Source organism: Orbicella franksi, chromosome 3, assembly GCF_964199315.1.
Source record: "Orbicella franksi chromosome 3, jaOrbFran1.1, whole genome shotgun sequence".
NCBI classification, from domain to species: Eukaryota; Metazoa; Cnidaria; class Anthozoa; order Scleractinia; family Merulinidae; genus Orbicella; species Orbicella franksi.
The window spans coordinates 16,364,857-16,386,890 of record NC_138147.1 but is presented as its reverse complement, the minus strand read 5'-3'; the positions used below and the strand labels follow the sequence as shown (position 1 = coordinate 16,386,890).

Below are 22,034 nucleotides of genomic sequence, written 5' to 3'. Positions count from 1 at the left end.
GAACAAAAACAATTACATCGACAAAAGCAGTGGGGGATGGGGGACAAAATGGTGGAATAGCCCTATATCCAGTTTTGTAATGTCTACAGGCTTTGCTCAAGCCTGAATGTACAAAAATCATCATTTGATGTTCCAGATAAGCTAATTAAAATTGCTGCAGAGCCATTATGGAAGCCCCCAGCACACATATATAACCACTCGATAACAACTGGCATAGGACTTTTATTTTTTTCTTGGCGTTTTTCTTAACAAGGTAGTAACCACTTCAAAAGGCCAATTGCTACCCTATACCCTGGTTACCACACACATATTTTTTTATTCTTTCCATAGCCATATGCAAAATAGATTTCTCTTCTCATATTTATTTAATTATAATACTGATGTAAATTAATTCTGTAAATAATGCACAATAAAAGTTGATCGATTGATTTAATTTGACAGTTTAATGATCTGTTGATTGTGTAAGACCCTTTTTTGTAAAAAAAAATAATAATAAAACAGAATGGGGTTACTTGAAAAAATGAGGACATGAAAGATCATATGAAAGTGAGCACCTTTATTACATTCCTTGCAAGGAAACATGAGCAAAACTCCAACACAACAAAACTTTCCTGAGTTCAACAGATTTTTATTCTGCTGCAGCTTACAAACCTATGTAAATAACCAGGAAGTAAACAGTTCTTACCATTAAAAAAATTTACCCTTCATCTATCAGCACGGCTTATATTTAAATCCTCTGGTCAGTGATGCAATTTCCACGGCTGATTTCCACAAACGCTTCCGTGTGTCCATAAACAAATTTTACCGTGTCATCGATAGACGTAATACATGCCGTATCCTGATTACGTTGCTTGAAAGCTTTCACAACTGCACCTCGCTCTTTAAACTTCTCCTTTTTATCGAATATGAAGAGAAGAAACAACAAGAACACAGCTATCGATTCCTGAATTTTTCTAGACGGTCCACCACAAAATGCACCGCGAAACCCGTTGGTCAAATATTACACAAGCTGGCAATCGTGTTTGAAGCGGCGACGCAATTTAAGGCCGCTTTCTACTCACTTTTTAACTCTAAATCACCTAACTTCAGCGAAGTGAAAACACATGTCAGCGTTCCGATCTGTTTACATCTGAAGAATACTCTCTATTCCTCTCTCCCCTCCCTCAGGATTAGTTTCTGAGCATAAGCAGATATGCAGGCCAAAATCACGCATGCGTTACCGGATGTCCGTGATTTACGGACATCCGGTAATGGCTGCTACCAGAACCCTCCGTTTCTCCGACCACGTGACCAAAAGAGACGGAGGCTCTGGGGACGAGAATGACGTGCTACTTGAAAATTAGTCGAGAAGTAGAAGCCAATTTTTCCCCAGTACGGCGAAAAGTATACCTAAGTGTTGTAATACTTATGGAAATACGTTTTAACTTGTGGTTTCCTCCACCACTTTGAAGTGCTCATCGATCTTGGCTAGAATACGGGTTGTTTTTGTATTTCGTGGGGCCTTGCTAGTTGCTGAAGATGGAGGCAGAGACGATACGCCAACAAGCCCTTTTGCTTCGAACCTCTCGAAAACATTCTTAAGATCTCGATATGAAATGCCACTTCCGACTATTTTTTCAGCAATCTGTTGCTTGATGGGGAATTCCGCGTTTGTTGGATGATAAAGAGTTCCTCGGAACGTCTGCAGGAGTTCGTAGCGACGATCAAGGTATTTCGTGTCGTTTACTGCGTACTGTGTTGTTGACATGTTCTCTGTCAACATGTCCTCTGATATGTTCAAACGGGAGTCAAAGACTATTCTTCTTAAAGCTCTAACATCCTCCATTGCATCGTGTGCGAGGAAAGGTTCACGGAAACGTGTCTGATAAATGGAATGTTGATTTAATTTAATTAACTGTGGAACCATCCGGTAAGACCAGTGAGGGATGTTTACGTTTGACCAAGTTCTTCATCACAGGGAGAGTGTCAGAAAAGAAAACGTTAAGACAGGAAAGTTTTTCACAAAGTTGATGTCCACCTTGACGAAGAAGAGTTGGATTATCGAAAACTTGAGAGTTGTGCCCGATTAAAACAGTATAAATATTATGATCGCTTTCCACACGCCTGACAGTTTTCTCTAAGTAGATTAGAAAATTTTCGAGTGACTTTCCAACTGACACAGTTTCGACTGGTTGATTGTCTTTAAACAGGGTCCTGACGCCTCTGACTGTTCGGACACTTAAACCATTTACCGTTGTAGCATGAATATCTACATCCCTCAAAGGCAATATATAGTCGTTGAAACAGTGCAAACCTGACTGATCAACTGCTGAAAGTGGGCATATTTCTGCGGTTTTTCCAGACGTGTTTGTTTCAATATCGTAAATGATGAAATTGTAAACAGTGTTTCTGTCATAGGGAAATTTCTCCGCCACTGGTCTGATCGTTAATTCAGGAATGCATGTTTCAAAGTTTTTCAGCTCGTTTGAAATTTTCAAATCGATGATGTCGAATTCTTGGATCAGTTTGGTAGAATTGTTTGGATCCCGGTTAAGTCCTATTCCACTTTGGTATGTGTTTCCTTCCTTAGCTTGTTTTTAACCATCAAGATTTAACTTATGCTTATGTAGTTGAGCTCTTCGGCGTTTGAAATTAATGCTGTTTTTTCCTAGTTTGTCTTGGGTAGCCTTGTGATCCATCCTTTCAATGTAGCTGATACAGTGTATACCAGGTTCAATGTTGAGGCTCTCAAGTGTTTGGGTAATGTACTGATATCCAAGGTTTACTTGCGAGATACCACAGGCCACTCGGAAGTCATTACTTTAACTTCCACTGTAGTATCTAATTTTGGGATTTTTTGAGCCTATAACACTGTTTAGTGCCTCATTTCGCTGCGAATTTGACCCAGGTGCTAACTTTGCAACTACTATGTCAGTACAATATTCATCCAAAATTTCTCTCCAGAGCTTTCCTTAAGTCATCGCCATAGAGATCTTTGCCATAGGGTAAGTCAGAGTGTTTAATTAGTTAATAGGGTCTTTCTTGGCACCACACCATGATTCATTGCAATTTTTGTGGTCTCCAAACGAATGTGGTAGAATGCTTTTTAAGGGTTTTTGAAGGGCTGTTGGATTCCCCTTATTTTGAGACACGCTATAAGTAAAACATTTGACTAAATAGTTGATAACTTTCTGTGAGAGAGTTGATGAATTTACAAATTTCCCATGTTGGCTTAGGTTATACAGCCTTGTAGTAAGGGATCTTTTGGCATGCACAATGTCTGTCCACTTTTCTACAGGATAAGGGACCTTCTCTTTAATATGTGCAGCTGTTGTGGAGTCTTCATCCCCGACATAAACAGATAGTTTGACATTAGAATTTAGGTTTTCAGTGAGCAAATGGACTGCTGCCATGGGCTCCATTGCTTTTGATGATGCTGTGTGATTGAGTCGACAATTGTGTTTCTTGGCTTGTTTTCCAGTTTTTTAGCATTTGTGGAAACCCTGCAGGATTTTGTTCTCGTAGTATAATCCATAACCTTCCCATAAGTTAAACCCATGACTGCAGCATGACCAGTTGACGAGTTATGCCCCTTTCCCCGTTTTTGCCAACCCATGTCATATGAGCAGGGGATATTGATGCAGCCTTGGTCATCTGCTTTTACACCCTTTTTGATGGCAGCATTTCTTTCTTCTAACATTGCAGTTTTGCAACTTTTCTTTGTTACTTGTTCTACTACATGCCCAATCTCGTTATCTCTACTCTTGAATGTTACTAATAAATAAATAAATAAATAAAGTGTCTTTATTGTTGAAAAGATAAAATTACATATCTTATGTTACATTTAAAAATAACAATGTTAATGGGCTACAATATGTCTCTAAATAAGATAGATATTTACATGGAAACAAATATACAACAATCGAATACAAAAAGTACACTATTTACAAAGCTACATTGTACTTAAAAACTATCCTACTGGATTCATAGAGGGAGCATTTAATGTACACAGTAAATTTTTAGGTGGGTTTCACCGATTGCTGTATATAGACACCCAAGAACAGCTCTTGAATTAACATCCTGACTGAGTAGACCTCTTTGACCGCTCCTTTGTTCACTGGAGGTCTTGACAACATTCTCTGTACCACACACTGCACAGGTAACTGAGAACACTGAGGCTAACCCACATTTTTTTCCGCTGTTACGTTCAACAATGACAAATTGACTGAAAATAAAGTAAATATATTGATACTTGGGAAGATCTGATACTTAATTCTGGCAGTGTGTTTTCTCCTTTAATTTGGAATAAATGAGCAGAAGTAAATTTTTGCAAAAACTAACAACATTTCAAAATGCGGTGAATGCAATTTGTGGTCTGTGGAAAATTTACAACTGCTTGTTTGTTCCAAATTTACCAAAAACATTTTTGTTGCTAACAATAGACAAACAATTGTGTGACGCTTGTTATAGGGTAATTATGAGGGTAAGGGTTTCAGAACGTGCCCAAAAATTTAAGGACCAACCCCAGGCTTTTTATGGCTGATTGCATATGAGACGTTTGTAATGTATTGAAGATATACATGTATAATCAACCTCATAATTGTTTTTTTGGAAACCTGTTAATTTTATAGCCTTAAAGCTGTGTGTACTTGCCATAAAACCGAGAATTCATTTTGACTTTTCTTTAGTGTTGATTTTCTTTGGGCAGAAAAATGTTTCTTCTCACCTGCTTTACAGTGCTGACAACATTTCAGTGAACTTCTCAAAACAACCAAGTCCATAACTCTACTTCCATGTGGAATGCAATTTTCCTTCTTTGTTTGTTTCTGACAAAAATTCAAACTTTTACGTTTTAATGGTAATTATTAGGTTGTAACTGTAACAAAAAATTTGTTGGAATTTTAAAATGAAATGTCAAAATGTTCAGGTATGATCATGTTGACAATTTGCTATGAACTACCTGTGGTATAATACAAAAGTTCAAATTGAGAACTATTTCAGAGTAAAGAAAGTCTTGATGAAGCACTTGTCTTAAAACTTTTAGGGAATTGCTTGGTGCCACGTATAACGAAAACAAGATTTTGAGGTAAGATTTCCTTATAACCCCATACATTTATTATGCATACAGTTCTTTTCTTCAGTGGGGACTAATCTTCGACCATTCCTTGAAACTCTAATTTCCTCTTTGCCCTGCACTCCTTTATCCCACGAGTCCTGTCGTCCGTTTTGCCACTTGGAGTGGTTTCTTTCATGAGAACCGACCCTTCTCGTCACGCAATGGTGGTTGTGTTTCCGGTGTCAGTTGCGCCTCTACAGACACTCCAGCTGTTTTCGGTGTTTCATCGTCCAGGGAACTCAAAGCGAAGCCTCCGACCATAAAAAGTACACCGTGACCACTCTGCGACTTCCTTCGCGTACGATCATGACCGCCTTCTCTCTTTGATGTCGGCGCGATAAGTGCTGCGAATTGGCTTCTCAGTTTAACCACGTCAGGAGAAGACGAAAGAAGTGTATTTTTAAACACATTTCTAGGCGTTTTTTAATGAACACTTGTTCGGGACAAAAAGGATAGCGGTAAGTGGAACGCGACTCGCGATAAAAGTCTCGCCGCCATGTTTATTTTTGTTTTTTTCTTTTCTTTTAAATACTCGCGCGCTCGCGCCATTCGTACCCGTGCTTCGCGCTCCAAAAAAACTATATAGAGCCACCTTAAGTTAATTAGCGAGGAGTGCCTATTTCCAAACACCAACAAACATTCAGGATATGACCATATGTTTCCTGCGCCGTGAACGCTTGGAAGTTGATAAGACTATGTAGTGTTCCTGGGGAGCCTGGGGGCAGGGGGTATTCCCAGAACAAGTGGGTGGGGGTTTGCGGCCCGCTTCCCAAAACCTTTACCAAACTCTGCGATTTTCCCTACCCTATTTATGACCTGACCAAAATTCGGTACCCTATTTAAAACCTGAACCGTAAAACATTACTGTGTTTTAAACCTGACCTGTAGTTTCCCAGCTCAGACCGATGTTAAAGGAATTTTGAACTGTGTTTGTTGACGGTCTTATCGAAAATGATAAAAAAGTAGCTACTCATAAAGAAAAAAATATGATACACAATGCAAGACTAAAATGCAAAAACCATACCCTATTTACTAAAGTGGCCAAAATAGATGCCCTTTCTGACCAAAACGCCTTAGAAACTGAGCATACACTTTGGGGCCGTACATACCTATATAGCCCATATACGGGAGTAATTCAAGCAAAAAGCAGATTTTTGAGGCTGTAACATTCAACTTTAGAATGTCATTATGTTTAAGAAAGAACATCATTTTTGTTCATTTTTTTGTACGCAATTAACATTTGCGGTCGTTTTACAACTTACTTCTCCTAGCATTAAAACAGAGTGGAGTCACGGCTTCGATGATGCGTGTTATTTAATTACGGACAGATAGAAATTGAACGGTCCTTGATTGTTGCAATGTATCAGATGATGTTTTGTCTACCAGTTCTGATAGGAAACACCGCCAACATGAGGCCTACTTACTCACCAAAGGTCGCTTAAGAAAAGGAAAGCACAATTTTATTTTAGCGCGAAACAGATAAGGAAAGATGTCATGACGGGCTAAACATGTATATCACAAGACGAGGTCAAGCGGTGAGTCACAGCAGATTTTGTAAACGTTCCCCGACGCGTTTCTTTCCGGTGTAAGTCTACCTTTTGCTCTGATGCATATTCAACTTATTCCGTTTCTTTGCCTCGCTTAACAACGCAGAGGAGTTTCACATTAGAAACTTTTAAGTGCAAACATGTCAGCGTGGGCGGCAATCTTTGAAGTGTTTATACTTAAGTTGATTTCAAAATGGCTGATCAGTTGAAAATTGGCTCGTTTCAGGAATGTCTTGTTGTGCAAATACAAAAGATCCCAAGGAAATTTTAAAACGACAGAAAGTTGAAGTCATCCTTGAACATGTCTCAGGAGATTTTAGTGTCGGATTCATTGCGGACCGCGGGCATTTTTGGCACGTTTGATTGAAGTGCCAACGAATCAATTTCAGAGCAGCCGTAGGTGCATTTAAAAAAAAAAACTCATATTTTATTAATAAGGAAAGGTCATGAGTTTCTTTTGTTGTCATTCAATTGCAGAAGCATCAGATAAATAGAATTAGAGTGAAAGAGATTTAAAACTTGCGATGAGCTGACTCGGCAACACCACCAATTATGACATTTTGAAGGTTTTGTACCGTAATGCCGTAAACCGTTTCAAGTTGATTTCTCCCAAACAAGCGAGAATTTTAATTAACGAACATCCTCGTCATATGCATGGGACTAAGGTCTACCAATGGACAAAATATGGGTGAAATTGAATTTCGAGTTGTGTCCGCGATTTCTTTGATCCGTACTGACATTACTCTTAAAGCTCAGAGGACAAACGTTCATCAGTCAAAAATGAAAATGTTTTTATCATGATAAGTTTTAGTGCCCCAGTAGAATACTAAAGCACTTCAGAAAAATATTAAATAGGACGATGAATGAGGTTTATTTACATTTCGAAAGATATTTTACGGCTGTTGTTATACAAGAGCTTGTTAAATTGCAACAGACTTGACCATATAACTTAAGATCTAGTAATAAGGGTCTCATGTTGCAAGCACCAAACGTTTTAAGGGCCCATGAACTGATCTTTTCGAGCCGTTGTTAAGGAGAATTTATTCTCATATTACCTCATTATTTTTAGTTAGTTCAGAGTTATTTCATGTCTTTTTCCTGACCAGTAACACCAGTGATGACGTCATCAGGCCACGCCCTTGGTCATGTGACTAATACTGAAAAAATGCAAAGGTTCCCAGGCAAATTGCTTTATCGGGATTTTTTTCATTGATTTAATATTTTCATTTTAATCCTCATCATGCTATACATAGATTTTGTTTTATTTCTAAAAGGTCAGATTTTGAGAGAATTTCAAAATATTGAAAAATTCGTAACCCTCTGAAGCATGATTTTGACAAAGGAATGCTTAGCTATGTCTCCAACGTTAACTTCAATCGAAAAAGGCTCGATTTAACGAAAAACCGCGTTTCCTTTAGCATTTAAAGAAACTGGTAGTGCGCCCGATATATATTGGAAGTTACCCTATCAGCGCGTGCTCTGATAGGGTAACTTCGAAGCCAACGCACTTTGGTAAGATCAAACAAAGCCACGCAGAGTTAGTTTTTCTCTTTCTTTCGCTCTTGTTTTTCTGTTTTTCTGTGATTTTGTCTTTGCTTGTTCTTGTTCTTTGCATCCTGTGAAACACAAAGAATTTGCAAGTTATTGAGTTGTTTTTACTTTCTGGGCGCAGGCTGACGTAAGTAACCGGAAGTGAAATTTCACCTCCTTAGCAACGCGCGCGAGCGCGCGCATGAATCGGTTAATGGGCCTCTTAACAAAGAGAACGTTAGGCGATTTAGAGGTATAGTCATGCAGTTCATGCAGTCGATTTGTCAATGTACCTTTTAGCAAGATATTTTACTGTTAAAGGTCTCTGAAGAGTCTCTTGGCCGAGACGAAACACCGCGTCAGACTAGCCACGAACATTTCACAAGTATTTGACAATTGTTTGCTTTTGTATTTTACTGCTGTTGTGAAAATGCTCTTATCCAAAATATCTCTTAGCAATGGGTTTAAAATACAATTGTTTTACTTGTTTTGGGCTTTTTCCACGTACGTTCCTTTCTTTTCAGTAGTTAAGAATTGGTAACCTTTAAAAATGCTATTTAAGCAACTTTTATTTCCATATGGGGGTGTACCTACTAATTAGAAATCGTCTTTAAGCAAGAAATATCGTACAAAGTAATAGGTTACGTTGATTACATTGTCGGGATTTCATGGACGATTGCAAACGAACTTGGTATTTTAAACTGCTGTGGGAAACACCTTCTTAACCGGCGTCCGCAGAAGTCTGTAACTAACAAAATACATCCTTTGATACCAGTTAGGGCCTGTTTACAAGGAGGGAGGGTTACCCCAGAAAGCGGGTTAACCCTAGCTGGGGCAAAAGATAGCCCGGGTTTACAAGCAAAATTTCACAGGTGGGGTAACCCTACATCCCGGGACAACTTAATGCGCGGTTACACTCAAAGGGTCTGGAAACAATTAGAAAGTTAACCCGGGTAGGCAAGTTAACATACATACATACATACATACATACATACTTTATTGACTTTCCTGGAGCTACTTGGAGTGTTTACAAGAGAAAAAGTAATGTGGCTGAACACAGTTTTTGATGCCTGTGTTTCATTCACCTTTTTCTCTAAAACCCTTGATCTCTCGGTCGCCAAAAATGGCAGCAAGCAAGTTAACAACACAAACTTTGGTTTTTTGATGGTTAAGCTGACGTATGTGCCGTTGTCATGGCAACACGAATAAAAATAAACAGGCCTTTAAAATCGGTTTTGTTTATTTGTAGAAAATCTAGTCATTAGATTTTCTTTATAATTTGCATGCAACAAGCTTGTTACGATTCTCACAAGTTAACACCATTTTGCTAATAATTTAACAGAGAGATCTTTAATTATTCCTTGTTGAAGGTTAACTGGAATATCTAGAGTTTCCTTTGTTAAAGTTCAATTATTTTCAATATTCCAGTTACTTGTTTCCTAAAGTATTTTCGTGCCAAATTTCGTGAAATTCTAATAAGGGGTTCTTGAGAAATAGGCGTATTTCCGAGAGTGCAAATTTTCATTCAATCGCAATTTTTTGACTTACTAAGCATGCGCTGCATTTAACTGGGTTCTTTCGGTAACAAAGAAAAAGCTGAGAATTTCTGAGTTCTTTCCGTCTTCACCTCTTCTAACATATATTTGTGATAAAAGACTAAAGCCATCAATACACTGCGTTCAATTATAGAGAAAAATAGCACAGATAGCGCAGGTATTGAGTAAATGAAATGATCGCTCTATTGACGGCATGTTTGTTTTTTCCAATCCTTGTGCGCGCGCTGAATTGCATCAGCAAAAGGGCGCGCGAAAACTGTGTTCGGCCACCTTAACCCGCCTGCCAGGGTAACCCTAGCACGCAGATAGGGTAACTTACCTATCCGGGTAACCCTAGCTGCCTTGTAAACACGACGAAGGAAAAAAGAGGAAATGTGTGAGTGCTAGGGTAACCCGCTTGCTAAGGCAACCCGCTTGCTAGGGTAACCCTCCTTCCTTGTAAACAGACCCTTAATCGTCATCAATTTCCTTCCCCACAAGCGGAGTATGGCTTTTCAGAGTTAATTTCCCCCGTATTAAGCGCGCTCAGTAACCCCCAGGTAGCCGTCTGAATTGTGAAAACTTCTTAACCGCAAAGGATACAAACGCACGGGTTAAATTTTTGCATTTCAGAAATGCATTAGTAATCTTTGTTGATTTACTTATTCTCATATATTCTTTGAGGCCATTTCCCTGAAACCGGATTTCGAGTGATACTTAGTTCTGAAATTTACGTGCTTTTGTATTTTTCTTTTGGCTTGCATCAGTACGTATGCTAACCGATCTCGTTTTAGAGATAAGACCAGGCTCAAATGGACACCATATTCATCATAAAACACCTTAGGGGAGTGTTCTTCACTTAAACGAAAATTTTCTTAAATTTTTATTGTATTTTTTCTTAGTGAATTTGTTTTAATTTTTTTTCCTTCAGTTGTTTCTAATAGGAAATGAATCTTAGAGTGTAAAAGAATAATTGTTCTCCATGATACGTTAGCCAAGGACTGGGCTTCCACAGATTTATTTATTTATTGTATATATAGCATATATAATTAGGTTCTTTTATAATTATCGTAATTATTCATAGTTAGGAATTTTTAAATTACTTTAATTAATTTTATAAATATATATTTTATTTATTGTACGGCCGATTATTGTTATTGTAATTTAGGTGAGGGCCACAGGCTTGTCAGTCCAGGACTGTAAAGTGTTTTCTCTCGATATAGATAAATAAATTTATTATTTATCTTGAAAACTCCACGTTTTAATCTTGACCTTTGCCTCAGAGTTTCACAGCGTCGTTTCTACGCATCACGTCTCAATCTAGGTTCGCTTCGAAATTCTCTGAACTTTCTTACGAAACTTTCTTCGCGAACTTCGCGAACTAACTTACATACTAACTCTCAGAACAGTAAAGTTGAAAGTACTTACGGTATTCAAAAGAAAAATGTCACGTACACGCGAAACTTGTCACATCAGTCGGATTTTATTGATATTCTATTCGATTAATGTTCACTTGACTTGTAAATTATTTGAATTCACGTGCTAGCAGGCGTTCTTTAAATATTTTCGGTCGACACGCATCCAAAAGACACGACCTAACTCTTATTTATTTATTTATTTATTTATTTATTTGTTTATCTGTTTATTTGTTTACTTATCAACCAGGGCAACCGCACAAACAAGGCAGTCGCGGTATTTTTTATGTTTTGTTTCTATTGATTTCTTTTTTCCTCTTGGATTGGGGGAAGGGAATATAGCTAAAAAGAACCTTTATTACATACATCCTCAGTTTTCTTAAGGAGGCGTTATTCAGTCCACAGGATTAGAAAATATAATGAAAGTCAGTCTTCAAAGTATTGAACCTTTTGACTCCAATACTGAACTAGACTCAATTGCTATGTTTTGCTTAAGTACAAAATTCTTATCAGTAGATATAAATCGAATCAATATCTTTTGACTTACTTTCTCTTTTTCCGTCACTAGATAAAAGTTCTGATTGTTAAGTAGTCGCTGATTAGATTTCTGTACTTATTCGTAACAACCTTTCGTCATGATACACTTATAATTAAACAGCATCACGTGTTCATGTCGAAACTTGACTGAAAGTGCGTATTTGATTTTGGCAAACATCGAGCTTATCGCAGATATCCTTCCGTAGCAGAACTAAGATTGCATTCATATCGCTTTGAAGTACAAGCTTTTAAGATAAAACGATCGCTCACGTGGTCACTATCCGACCGTGTAGTTTAGAGGATGGTCGGTAGATTTTATAAATTCATAAAACTCGGCGGCTGGAGTGATTCCCCTCCTGGCTGGCTGCATAGAATAAGTTTCTCTTTTGTAAATAGTTATATGTTGATTTCCTAATAAGAAGATGAGACTTTTCGGCAAATTGGATACTGCGCCAGACAAACACAAATTTAAGCGAGAGGGATTTCCTTGTATGGGATCACTGGTTTAATGATGCACCATTTCATGGTGTAATCACTACCATTCCACGTTAGTTCTCAGATGTACTTTTGTCAGATATATATATCCGAACGACTATTCTTAACATAACATCCTCGCGCTGAGGGAATTGCAAGCAAACTACGGCAGAGTTTTGAAAAACCCAACCGCTGTTCATCCTCAGCAAACATAAAGGAAAAAAAAGTCCGTTTTTCCGGATTTTAACCAGGCCCCAGGAAGCTCCAGGGCGGTAAACAAATACTGCAATCCTGCGTTTTACCAACTGTGCTATCGTTGCTTTGCACGAAAACATGATGCAATTAACTAGACTTTGACAACGTTCATATAATTGCGAATTACTCAGCTATGAATAATTCAATCCCAGAACAAAATGAATAGTTTTAGAGTCAATTATGCAGGGGATCATGTCGGCTAAATTTCAGATTTATAGCTCTGATGCTCAAGCTAGAAAGCATATTTGTTTAATTACAGAGCATGTATGGGAACGCTATATCGTAGAATGTATGGGCACGTTCACATAACTGCGAATTTCTCAGCTATAAATAAGTTAATCCGAAACCAGAATGATAGATTTAATACCAGTCATATAGGAATACTTTTCACCAAATATCAGAAGAAAAGTTCTAATATTGCAGCTATACGAATTATTTAACTGTTTAATTAATTAATTAATGTTATTTATTTTATATCTTGGTTGTGTGATTAGATTACAAGTCTATTCCAAGGTTTCTAATAGTTTGTTTTCGTCCGGTGATCAGTTACTAATTTCCATGATTGTATGACTCGCGTACTCATATTTTTGACAAAAAAATGCTTATCTCCCTTCAGCTACTGTATTTAAGCATCACTCAAGAGTTATTGAGCGGTTTTCGATTGAGTGTCGTAAAACCAAAACCAAACCAATTACTTCCCAATTAGACTGCTCACTGAGCCAATCTCAAACCGTAATAAAACCAAAACCAAAACCAAAACCAAAGTAATTGTCTAATTACTTTCGACACTCAATTGAAAACCGCTTTACTAATGATGTCATTATGATTCCTCTTCGGTTTCTTCACAGCAGAAGTTTCTTACGATTCCTCTTACCCCATCTCTGATTTCCTTCATCCTCCAATAGTAAAGCAAGGGATTCACAAGCGAGGAAGAAAAAACAATTACCGCGCAAGCATTCAGGGAGGCCCTCGCTAATTTAGTGCTGAAATAGCCCACAATATTAGTTACTGCAAGATTGCACACGTAGGGAACGTAACTCAGTAAAAGTATTGCAAGAATATAAAAAATTGTGAAAACAGACTTTTTGTATTTGTCGATGTCAATGGCGTTTCGATTTGCTTGTATTTGACTTTGATGGTGACGTATGATTCGAAAAACTTTGAAATAAGAGACGCCAGTGATAAAAAAACAAAGTGCTGCCCCTAACAAGAAGATAACAATAAGTGCACTGAAATATTCTTTTGTATAATACCAGTTGTACATGTGACAAGCAAACAACACAATAACCAAAACTGCAGACATAATATAAATAATAACGACTCGACGTACTGTAAGAAGAGATCTTCGACTCATATACAGCCATCTTTCTACAGCCATTATTGTGATGACGATGACTGTTAGGGAGGAAAGACAGTATCCCACGAATTGTAGGATAACAGCAGCAATGCAGAATATCTTAATGTTTCCTGTTAAATCCGCCCATCGGTAAACAGCAAAAAACGGTTGAGTTAGTAACCCAGTGCAAAAGTCAGTCAAGGCCAAACCAGCAAGAAGAATATGAGATGGAGTCCTAAGAGACGGGTTCTTCCAAATTGCTGCCAAAATGAAAGCATTTGCCGTCACTGTCATCGGTGCCAGAAGTGAGGAGATAATGCAGTTTGTGAGGATTACACGATAGTAAAGTGAGGTGCTTTCACTGGCGTTAAAAATGATTAAAAAGGAACACCAACTGTCTGATAATCGCGAAGAATTGAAGGCCATTGCTTGCTTTGACCTCTCAAACCGTTTCACGTTGAATTTTGGGCAATAAAGTTTCTCTTTTCCAAAAGTGACTTCGGGATCGTTGTTGCGTATTTTCTGACTCTCAATCGTTCGCGGCCATTGCTTGAAAACGGGCTAGCTTCTGATACTCAGTTCGCACATTAAAGACTGCATTTGGCGTGGTTGGGTATGACAAGTAACATGTTTGCTGTTGCAAATTGGGCCAATTCATACAAACAAAATAAAACAAACAACGTCAAGCACCTTTTGGGCGGTTTTATTCATAAGTCGACCGTAGTGTTTGTTTTAATTGTTCTCGTTTAATTAGTTCGCATCCATTTGCAGGGGTATGGTTCTAAGGTTTACTTAACTCCATTTAGGGAAACAAATATATACATTCTTTATTTATATTTTCTTCCATAGGAACATTTGGCAATTCTTTTCTTTTCGGTTCAGATCAGTAGAATCGAGAAACAGCCGACTAGTTTCAAACTGTGCAACAAAGACAGCGTTTTAGCAGACAGAAATTAATTAATTTTGGACACTCTAGGTTAAGTTGTTTAGTTGGTTTTAAGAGTCAGTGTCGGTGAATATCAGATATGAACATCAAAATCTCGGACACAGCCAAAAAATCGATTTCGTTCATATTTTCTGTATTGATAGGCCCTTGTGCAAAAGTAAACAAAAAAAGGTTAGTTTGTTCTAATATTCATTTTTTTGAGAGTAGCTAAATAAAAACCGTTGCAATTGTCAAAAAACGCTTATCGGTAAGCGAAGAACAACCCAATAACTATATTGCAGATATAGTTTAAGGATAGACGTTCACAGATATAAGTGAGTCAGTTTAAGCATGACGTTTAAGGCAGACGGCAAACGACAAAGATAACCTCTGATTTTTTATTCGTTTTTTCTAATCGTTACTGTCCTTCAAACCTGACCTGTAATTAGTTTTCCAGTTCAGAACGATGTTAAAGGCATTTTGAACGACGTTTGTTGACGGTCTTATCGAAAATGACAAAAAAGTAGCTACTCATAAAGAAAAAATATAATACACAATGCAAGACTAAAATGCAAAAAACATACCCTATTTACTAAAGTGGCCAAAATTGATGCGCTTTTTGACCAAAACGCCTTAAAAACCATAGCCTTTGGGGCCGTAGATATCTATATAGCCCATATAAGGGAGTACCCGCCACCCATGTGGATTGGAATTTGGAACACGGATGAAAAGTGTGGTTCACCTGCGAGAGGACGGAAAGGACAGGAGCACTTGCAAATGTTTCTTTTTATTCGATCTGCTCTTTTTGTATAGGAACGGTGATACTCGTACGACTTCTCAAACTCATTAATAATTCATCATGTTTAAACAAAGGAAATCATGACCGTCACGGTGTTTGGACATCTGATCTTAATTAGCATAGGTTTTTACGATTTTCTTTCTCCATTTTCTCCTTAATTTAAGTTTTGATTGAGAAGATATATCAAACACTCAAGACAGTGCTTGACCAAATTCGCAAACACCTCGAAGTTCGTCAAAAATACTCCGCTACGCGTCGTACTTTCAGTTCTCTTCTCGGTGTTTGGAAATGTGTTCAAACACTGTCTTTCGAGTTTGATATATTACTTGGTACACTTCAATTTGGCTGGTTTAGTATACTGTTCAAAGTCAATCCAATATTATATTCAAAAGTTATTAGTATCAAGCAGTCAATTCCCCCTACAAGAGCTACACTTTATCATCAGTTTATAACACTACATGACGTTAGCTAACTCTTGTCAAATCAGGAGCTACTGCCCGAAGAATGGAAAAAACATAACAAAATTGACGTCAAAGTGCTGGCTTTTATGGTACACTGTAATAGAAAGAAAATTAGTGGGTTGAGATGGAAAAGAAGTTGCTTTACGACGAGTTCTTTTTGTTTAAATTCATACTGCCAAAAAACCCAATTGCAAGTCCACGTCTGAAAATCACAATGGTGCTCATTACGTAATATCCTTGTTGAGGTCCTTGTTGCTTGTCGAGAGATGGGTGGCCTACCTGAGTAAGTCAAGGAAAAAGAAGGTTTTTGAGACTATAGCATTAAACTTTAGAATCTCACTATGTTTAAAAAAGAACATTCGTGTTCATTATTTGTGCGCAATTAACATTTACGGTCTTTTTACAACTTACTTCACCTAACATTAAAGCAGAGTGGAGTCACGGCTTCGATGATGCGTGTTATTCAGTTGCGCGACAGATAGAAATTGAACGGTCCTCAATTGCTGTAATGTATCAGATGATGTTTTGTCCACCAGCGTAACACCGAAAAGTGTTGATAGGAAACACCACCAACATGAGGCCGACTTACTCAGCAAAGGTCGCTTGAGAAAAGGAAAGCGGGCACAATGTTATTTAGCGCGATTTTTAGCTCTGATACTCAAGCTAGAGAGAATATTTGTTAAATTACAGAGCATGTATAGGAACGCTATAACAGAGAATGTATCGGCACGTTTACATAACTACGAATTTGTCAGCTATAAATAATTCAATCCAAAACCAGAATGATAGATTTAATACCAGTCATATATAGGAATACGTTTCACCAAATATCAGAAGGAAAGTCCTAATATTGCATCTATACGAATTATGTAATTATTTGATTAATTAATTTATTAAATCCATCTTGAAATCACTGGTTATCCTTGCAATCTGATTGGCTCTCAGTGGTGCGATTTATTTACGAATCGCACTATTTTTTGTCCTAATTCGCATCTTTTTCTTAGCCAATGAGAATGGGAGAGTAAAACAAAACACCCAATCAGATTTCAAGGTTAGTTCAAAATAACAAATAAAATTTCAGGAAAATGAAAGGCAAAAAGCGATTGTGTGGCGAATTTTGCAACTATTATTGCCAAAAATTTGTTGTTATTGTTGTTTTCCTCCCAAAACAAATGACGAATTTAATTAATTACAGTTCCTGAATGATGACTATGAGTTCCTTCAGGCTAAAGATCTACTTTAATGGAAGTGTCCAACTTTCAATGTCCATTTTGAGGAATACTTTGGTGATTTTTCTTCAACATCAGCTCAAGATCCGCATGATACCGAGTCCAGCAAAACATAAATAAACGAAAACCACACAACAACAAATTCAGAGCCATCTCAAGAAGATAGATGTTTCCAGGTTTTCGGTAGTTTCAAACCAAGCAATACAAGAGCCCAACTCTGTCGCTGTGAATAAAAATACGCCCCGCTCCGCAAAACAGTGAATCAACGAACTTCCGAAGCTGGCCGGAGACAGTCCTGCCATTTTGAAAATATCTTGAAACAAATGGCGTGGCAAGAACTTGACAATGTCCTGAGTTTTAAGTTCTATGTCGAGGTCACAAAAAGAAACGGAGATGATAACGAACTGGAATCCCTTAAAATCAAGCAGAGTGCCATTAAACGGTATTTTCAAGAGAACAACTATCCACTAGGCATCGTGCACTCGAAGGAGTTTCACAACTCAAAAGAAACCCATCGCAGAATTGCACTAGCTGCACCTTCAAATTCCTTCTCCAAAGACAACTAGAAGTCTCAGCCTCAACCACAGAAGAAAGGAAGGCCTTTCATCATTGATTCGGTGACGAGAATTGAACTTTTATGCATGAAGTAGGCTCTTTTCGTTCTGACTTCACTGCTTGTTTCTTTGTTATGCTTGAAAGAGTTTTCGTCACATGACATCTTTTGCATACTAAATGAGACGTAACGACGTTTCCGGTCCGCTATTTTAACAAACCGGCTGATGGAACAATACACCAAAATCTAAAATTTAAGGCGATTAAATAAATTGTGCGATTTCAAAATGGATCTAATGAAGTGGCAATTGAGCTTCGTGTAGTGCAATTTTGGTCTGAAATCATACTTGTGATTTCAAATTGAACTCGCGCTGCGTGCTCGTTCAATTTTGAAATCACGCGTATGATTTCAGACCAAATTGCACTCCACTCAGTTCAATTACCATTATTAATTTTATTTCTTTTATATTTTGATTGTGTGCTTAGATTACAAGTTTATTTCAAGGTTTCTAATGGTTTTTTTCGCCTAGTGATCAGTTACTAATTTCCATAATTTTATGACTCGCGTACTGATATTTTTGACAAAAAAAATGTTCATCTCACTTCAGCTACTGCATTTAAGCATCACGCAACAGTTATGGAGCGGTTTTCAATTGAATGTCGTAAAACAAAAACCAAACCAATTACTTACGAATTAGACTACGCAGCCAATCTCAAACCGTGGTGAAACCAAAACCAAAGTAATTGTCTAATTACTTTCGACACTCAATTGAAAACCGCTCTACTATTGATATCATTATGATTCCTCTTCCGTTTCTTCACAACAGAAGTTTCTCACGATTCTTCTTACCTTATCTCTGATTTCCTTCATCCTCCAATAGTAAAGCAAGGGATTCAAAAGCGAGGAAGAAAAAACAATTACCGCGCAAGCATTCATGGAGGCCCTCGCTAATTTAGTGCTGAAATAGCCCACTATATTAGTTACTGCAAGATTGCACACGTAGGGAACGTAACTCAGTAAAAGTATTGCAAGAATATAAAAAATTGTGAAAACAGACTTTTTGTATTTGTCGATGTCAATGGCGTTTCGATTTGCTTGTATTTGACTTTGATGGTGACGTATGATTCGAAAAACTTTGAAATAAGAGACGCCAGTGATAAAAAAACAAAGTGCTGCCCCTAACAAGAAGATAACAATAAGTGCACTGAAATATTCTTTTGTATAATACCAGTTGTACATGTGCCAAGCATTCAACACAATAAGCAAAACTGCAGACATGATATAAATAATAACGACTCGACGCACAGTAAGAAGAGATCTTCGGCTCATATGCAGCCATCTTTCTACAGCCATTATTGTGATGACGATGACTGTAAGGGAGGAAAGACAGTATCCCACGTATTGTAGGATAACACCAGCAATGCAGAACATCGTAATGTTTCCTGTTACATCCGCCCATTGGTACATAGCAAAAAATGGTTGAGTTAGTAACCCAGTGCAAAAGTCAGTCAAGGCCAAACCAGCAAGAAGAACATAAGATGCAGTCCTGAGAGACGGGGTCTTCCAAATCGCTGCCAAAATGAAAGCATTTGCTGCCACTATCATCGGTGCCAGAAGTGAGGAGATAATACAGGTTGTAAGGGTTACCCGATAGTAAACTGAGGTGCTTTCACTGGCGTTAAAAATGATTAAAAAGGAACACCAACTGTCTGATAATCGCGAAGAATTGAAGGCCATTGCTTGCTTTGACCTCTCAAACCGTTTCGCGGCGAATGTTGGGCAATAAAGTTTCTCTTTTCCAACAGTGACTTCGGGATCGTCGTTGCGTATTTTCTGACTCTCACTCATTCGCGGCCATTGCTTGAAAATGGGCTGTCGTGTGACGCTCAGTTCGCACATTAAAGACTGCATTTGGCGTGGTTGGGTATGACAAGTAACATGTTTGCTGTTGCAAATTGAGCCAATTCATACAAACAAAATAAAACAAACAACGTCAAGCACCTTTTGGGGTTTTATTGATAAGTCAACCGTAGTGTTTGTTGCATTGTTTTCGTTTAATTAGTTCGCATCCATTTGCAGGGGTATGGTTCTAAGGTGTACTTAACTCGATTTAGGGAAACAAATATATACATTCTTTATTTTTTTCCATAGGAACATTTGGCAATTCTTTTCTTTTCGGTTCAGATCAGTAGAATCGGGAAACAGCTGACTAGTTTCAAACTGTGCAACAAAGACAGCCTTTTGGCAAACAGAAATTAATTAATTTTGGACACTCTAGGTTAAGTTGTTAACTTGGTTTTAAGAGTCAGTGTCAGTAAATATCCGATGTGATCATCAAAATCTCGGACAAAGCCAAAGAATAGATTTCGTTCATACTTTCTGTATTGATAGACCCCTGTGCAAAAGTAAACAAAACAAGGTTAGTTTGCTCTAATATTCATTGTTTTGAGAGTAGCTAAATAAAAATCGTTGAAATTATCGCAATTCTGTCATGTTCATGGTTTGTCAGCGTAGGCCGAAAATTAACTTTGAATTTTCCTTTGCAATAACATTATAGTTAAGGCCTTAAGCAAGTCATTGACGACGTGAAAGGCAGATATTCTCTTGTTATAAATGTTTTATGAATTTTTTTTCTCGAAGACACCTTGCGGTTGTTTTTTAATAGCTCTGTGGTACCCTAAAACAACTGTCAAAAACCGCTTGTCGGTAAGCCAAGAAAAACCCGATAGCTATATTGCAGATGTAGTTTAAAGATAGACGTTTACAGATAAACTTGCAATTTTTTGGGACACTTTTTAGTTTTGCGGTAACCCTTGTTTGAATTTTGCTTATTTTCGAGATTTGCTACAGTTACAACTAAGCTGACCATCAAGAAAGAATTGATCGCATGTCGAAAAGTACATCAGAAATTCAAATCATGATGATAAGCTAAATGAAGATGAGACTTGGTTTCTGTCTTATCTAGAAAGTTAATTAAATTGGAGGTAAAACTTAAGTAGATTTTTGCTTGTTTACACGAGAACTGTCAATTTGTTTATACAAGATATTTAGTGGCTACTGTTGCATGAAGTTACGTTTTGTCCATGTCTTCGGTTTCGGTTGCAAATCTCCTTTCTGCGCAGTTCAGTCGTTGGTTTTAATTCCGTTTCAGAATATACAATTGCGAAAACTGCTCTCCACGACAAACACTGATCAAACAAACAATAGTGTGTGCTCTTTTCATATTAATCTTTTGTATTCATATATAAATTTAACTATTTTAGACTTCCTTTATAGCGTAGAAATAGCGTTTTTCCTCTTCTTTTTTCCTTCTTGTGTGTGCATTTGTGCTTCAGTTTTCTTGCTGACCTGTATTTTGTTTCTATTTAATGCTGATGGTAACTGGCTGCCTGGCTCTGCTAACCGCTATGATTATTCCAGGCAGCTAGTACTCTAATTTTTACTTTTAATATTTTCATTGAACATTGTAATTTTTTAGCAAGAGTGAGTACAAAAAAATATTGATTGATTGATTGATTGATTGCAGTGTGTGCAACAACCTGTGTAAATATAATGTATCCTTCGGCAGATTATCGGCAAGCTTCTCCAAAGGCCATTATTACTATAGCAGGTGGAATTTCTCTGCTTTAACCCTTATTTATATTTAAAAAAGCGGAATATATCCAAGTTTTATTAATTCAGTTATGTCTGCAACGTTTATCTCAAAGTATTCGTATACTAGATTATTACTCTAGTAACAGTATTTTTGTCTGATCCGTTTTCGTGACACTGTGAAGCGTAAATATATAATCTTTCAATTTCCTTTGCGAACGTTTTCAGAAAACTATCTCTTATTATTGCGTAATTAAACAATAAACCCTTTCAAACATAGCTGGTACCTTCTCGAGTTTGGTCGGATGAGTATGTGGACCTGATCCACGATCAAAGATTCAACGTTGTCCGGTACTGCCACGTGTATCACCGGTATCTTGCAACAAGAATATCATGGAATATCCGTATGCCACAAAAATTGCTGAAGTTTAGTAAATGTGGAACCGAAGTTGAGCTTATTTTAGCGAGAAGTGCCTATTTCCGAACACCAACAAACATTCAGGATATGACCATATGTTCCCTGCACCGTGAACGCTTGGAAGTTGATAAGACTATGTAGTGTTCCTGGGGAGCCTAAGGGTAAGGGGTATTCCCAGAACAAGTGGGTGGGGGTGTGCGGCCCGCTTCCCAAAACCTTTACTAAACTCTGCGATTTTCCCTAACCTATACTATTTATTACCTGACCAAAATTCGATACCCTATTTATGACCTGACCCTTTAATCATTACTCCGTTTCAAACCTGACCTGTAAT

At 37.6% G+C, this 22,034-nt stretch overlaps 2 protein-coding genes and 1 pseudogene across 2 annotated transcripts; all 3 read right to left on the bottom strand.

Annotated features, from left to right (window-relative positions):
- Positions 1–2,761: 2,761 nt before the first annotated feature.
- Positions 2,762–3,720, bottom strand: LOC145480373 (uncharacterized; annotated as a pseudogene).
- Positions 3,721–12,664: 8,944 nt separating this feature from the next.
- LOC145483084 (uncharacterized) lies at positions 12,665–14,714 on the bottom strand. Its single transcript, XM_081461697.1, has one exon. The coding sequence runs from the start codon at positions 14,148–14,150 to the stop codon at positions 13,209–13,211; it is 942 nt and encodes a 313-aa protein (XP_081317823.1). The 5' UTR covers positions 14,151–14,714; the 3' UTR covers positions 12,665–13,208.
- Positions 14,715–18,244: 3,530 nt separating this feature from the next.
- Positions 18,245–19,563, bottom strand: LOC145483083 (uncharacterized). Its single transcript, XM_081461696.1, has one exon. It carries the CDS (start codon positions 19,537–19,539, stop codon positions 18,487–18,489), a length of 1,053 nt encoding a protein of 350 aa, XP_081317822.1. The 5' UTR covers positions 19,540–19,563; the 3' UTR covers positions 18,245–18,486.
- Between the last annotated feature and the right edge of the window lie 2,471 nt (positions 19,564–22,034).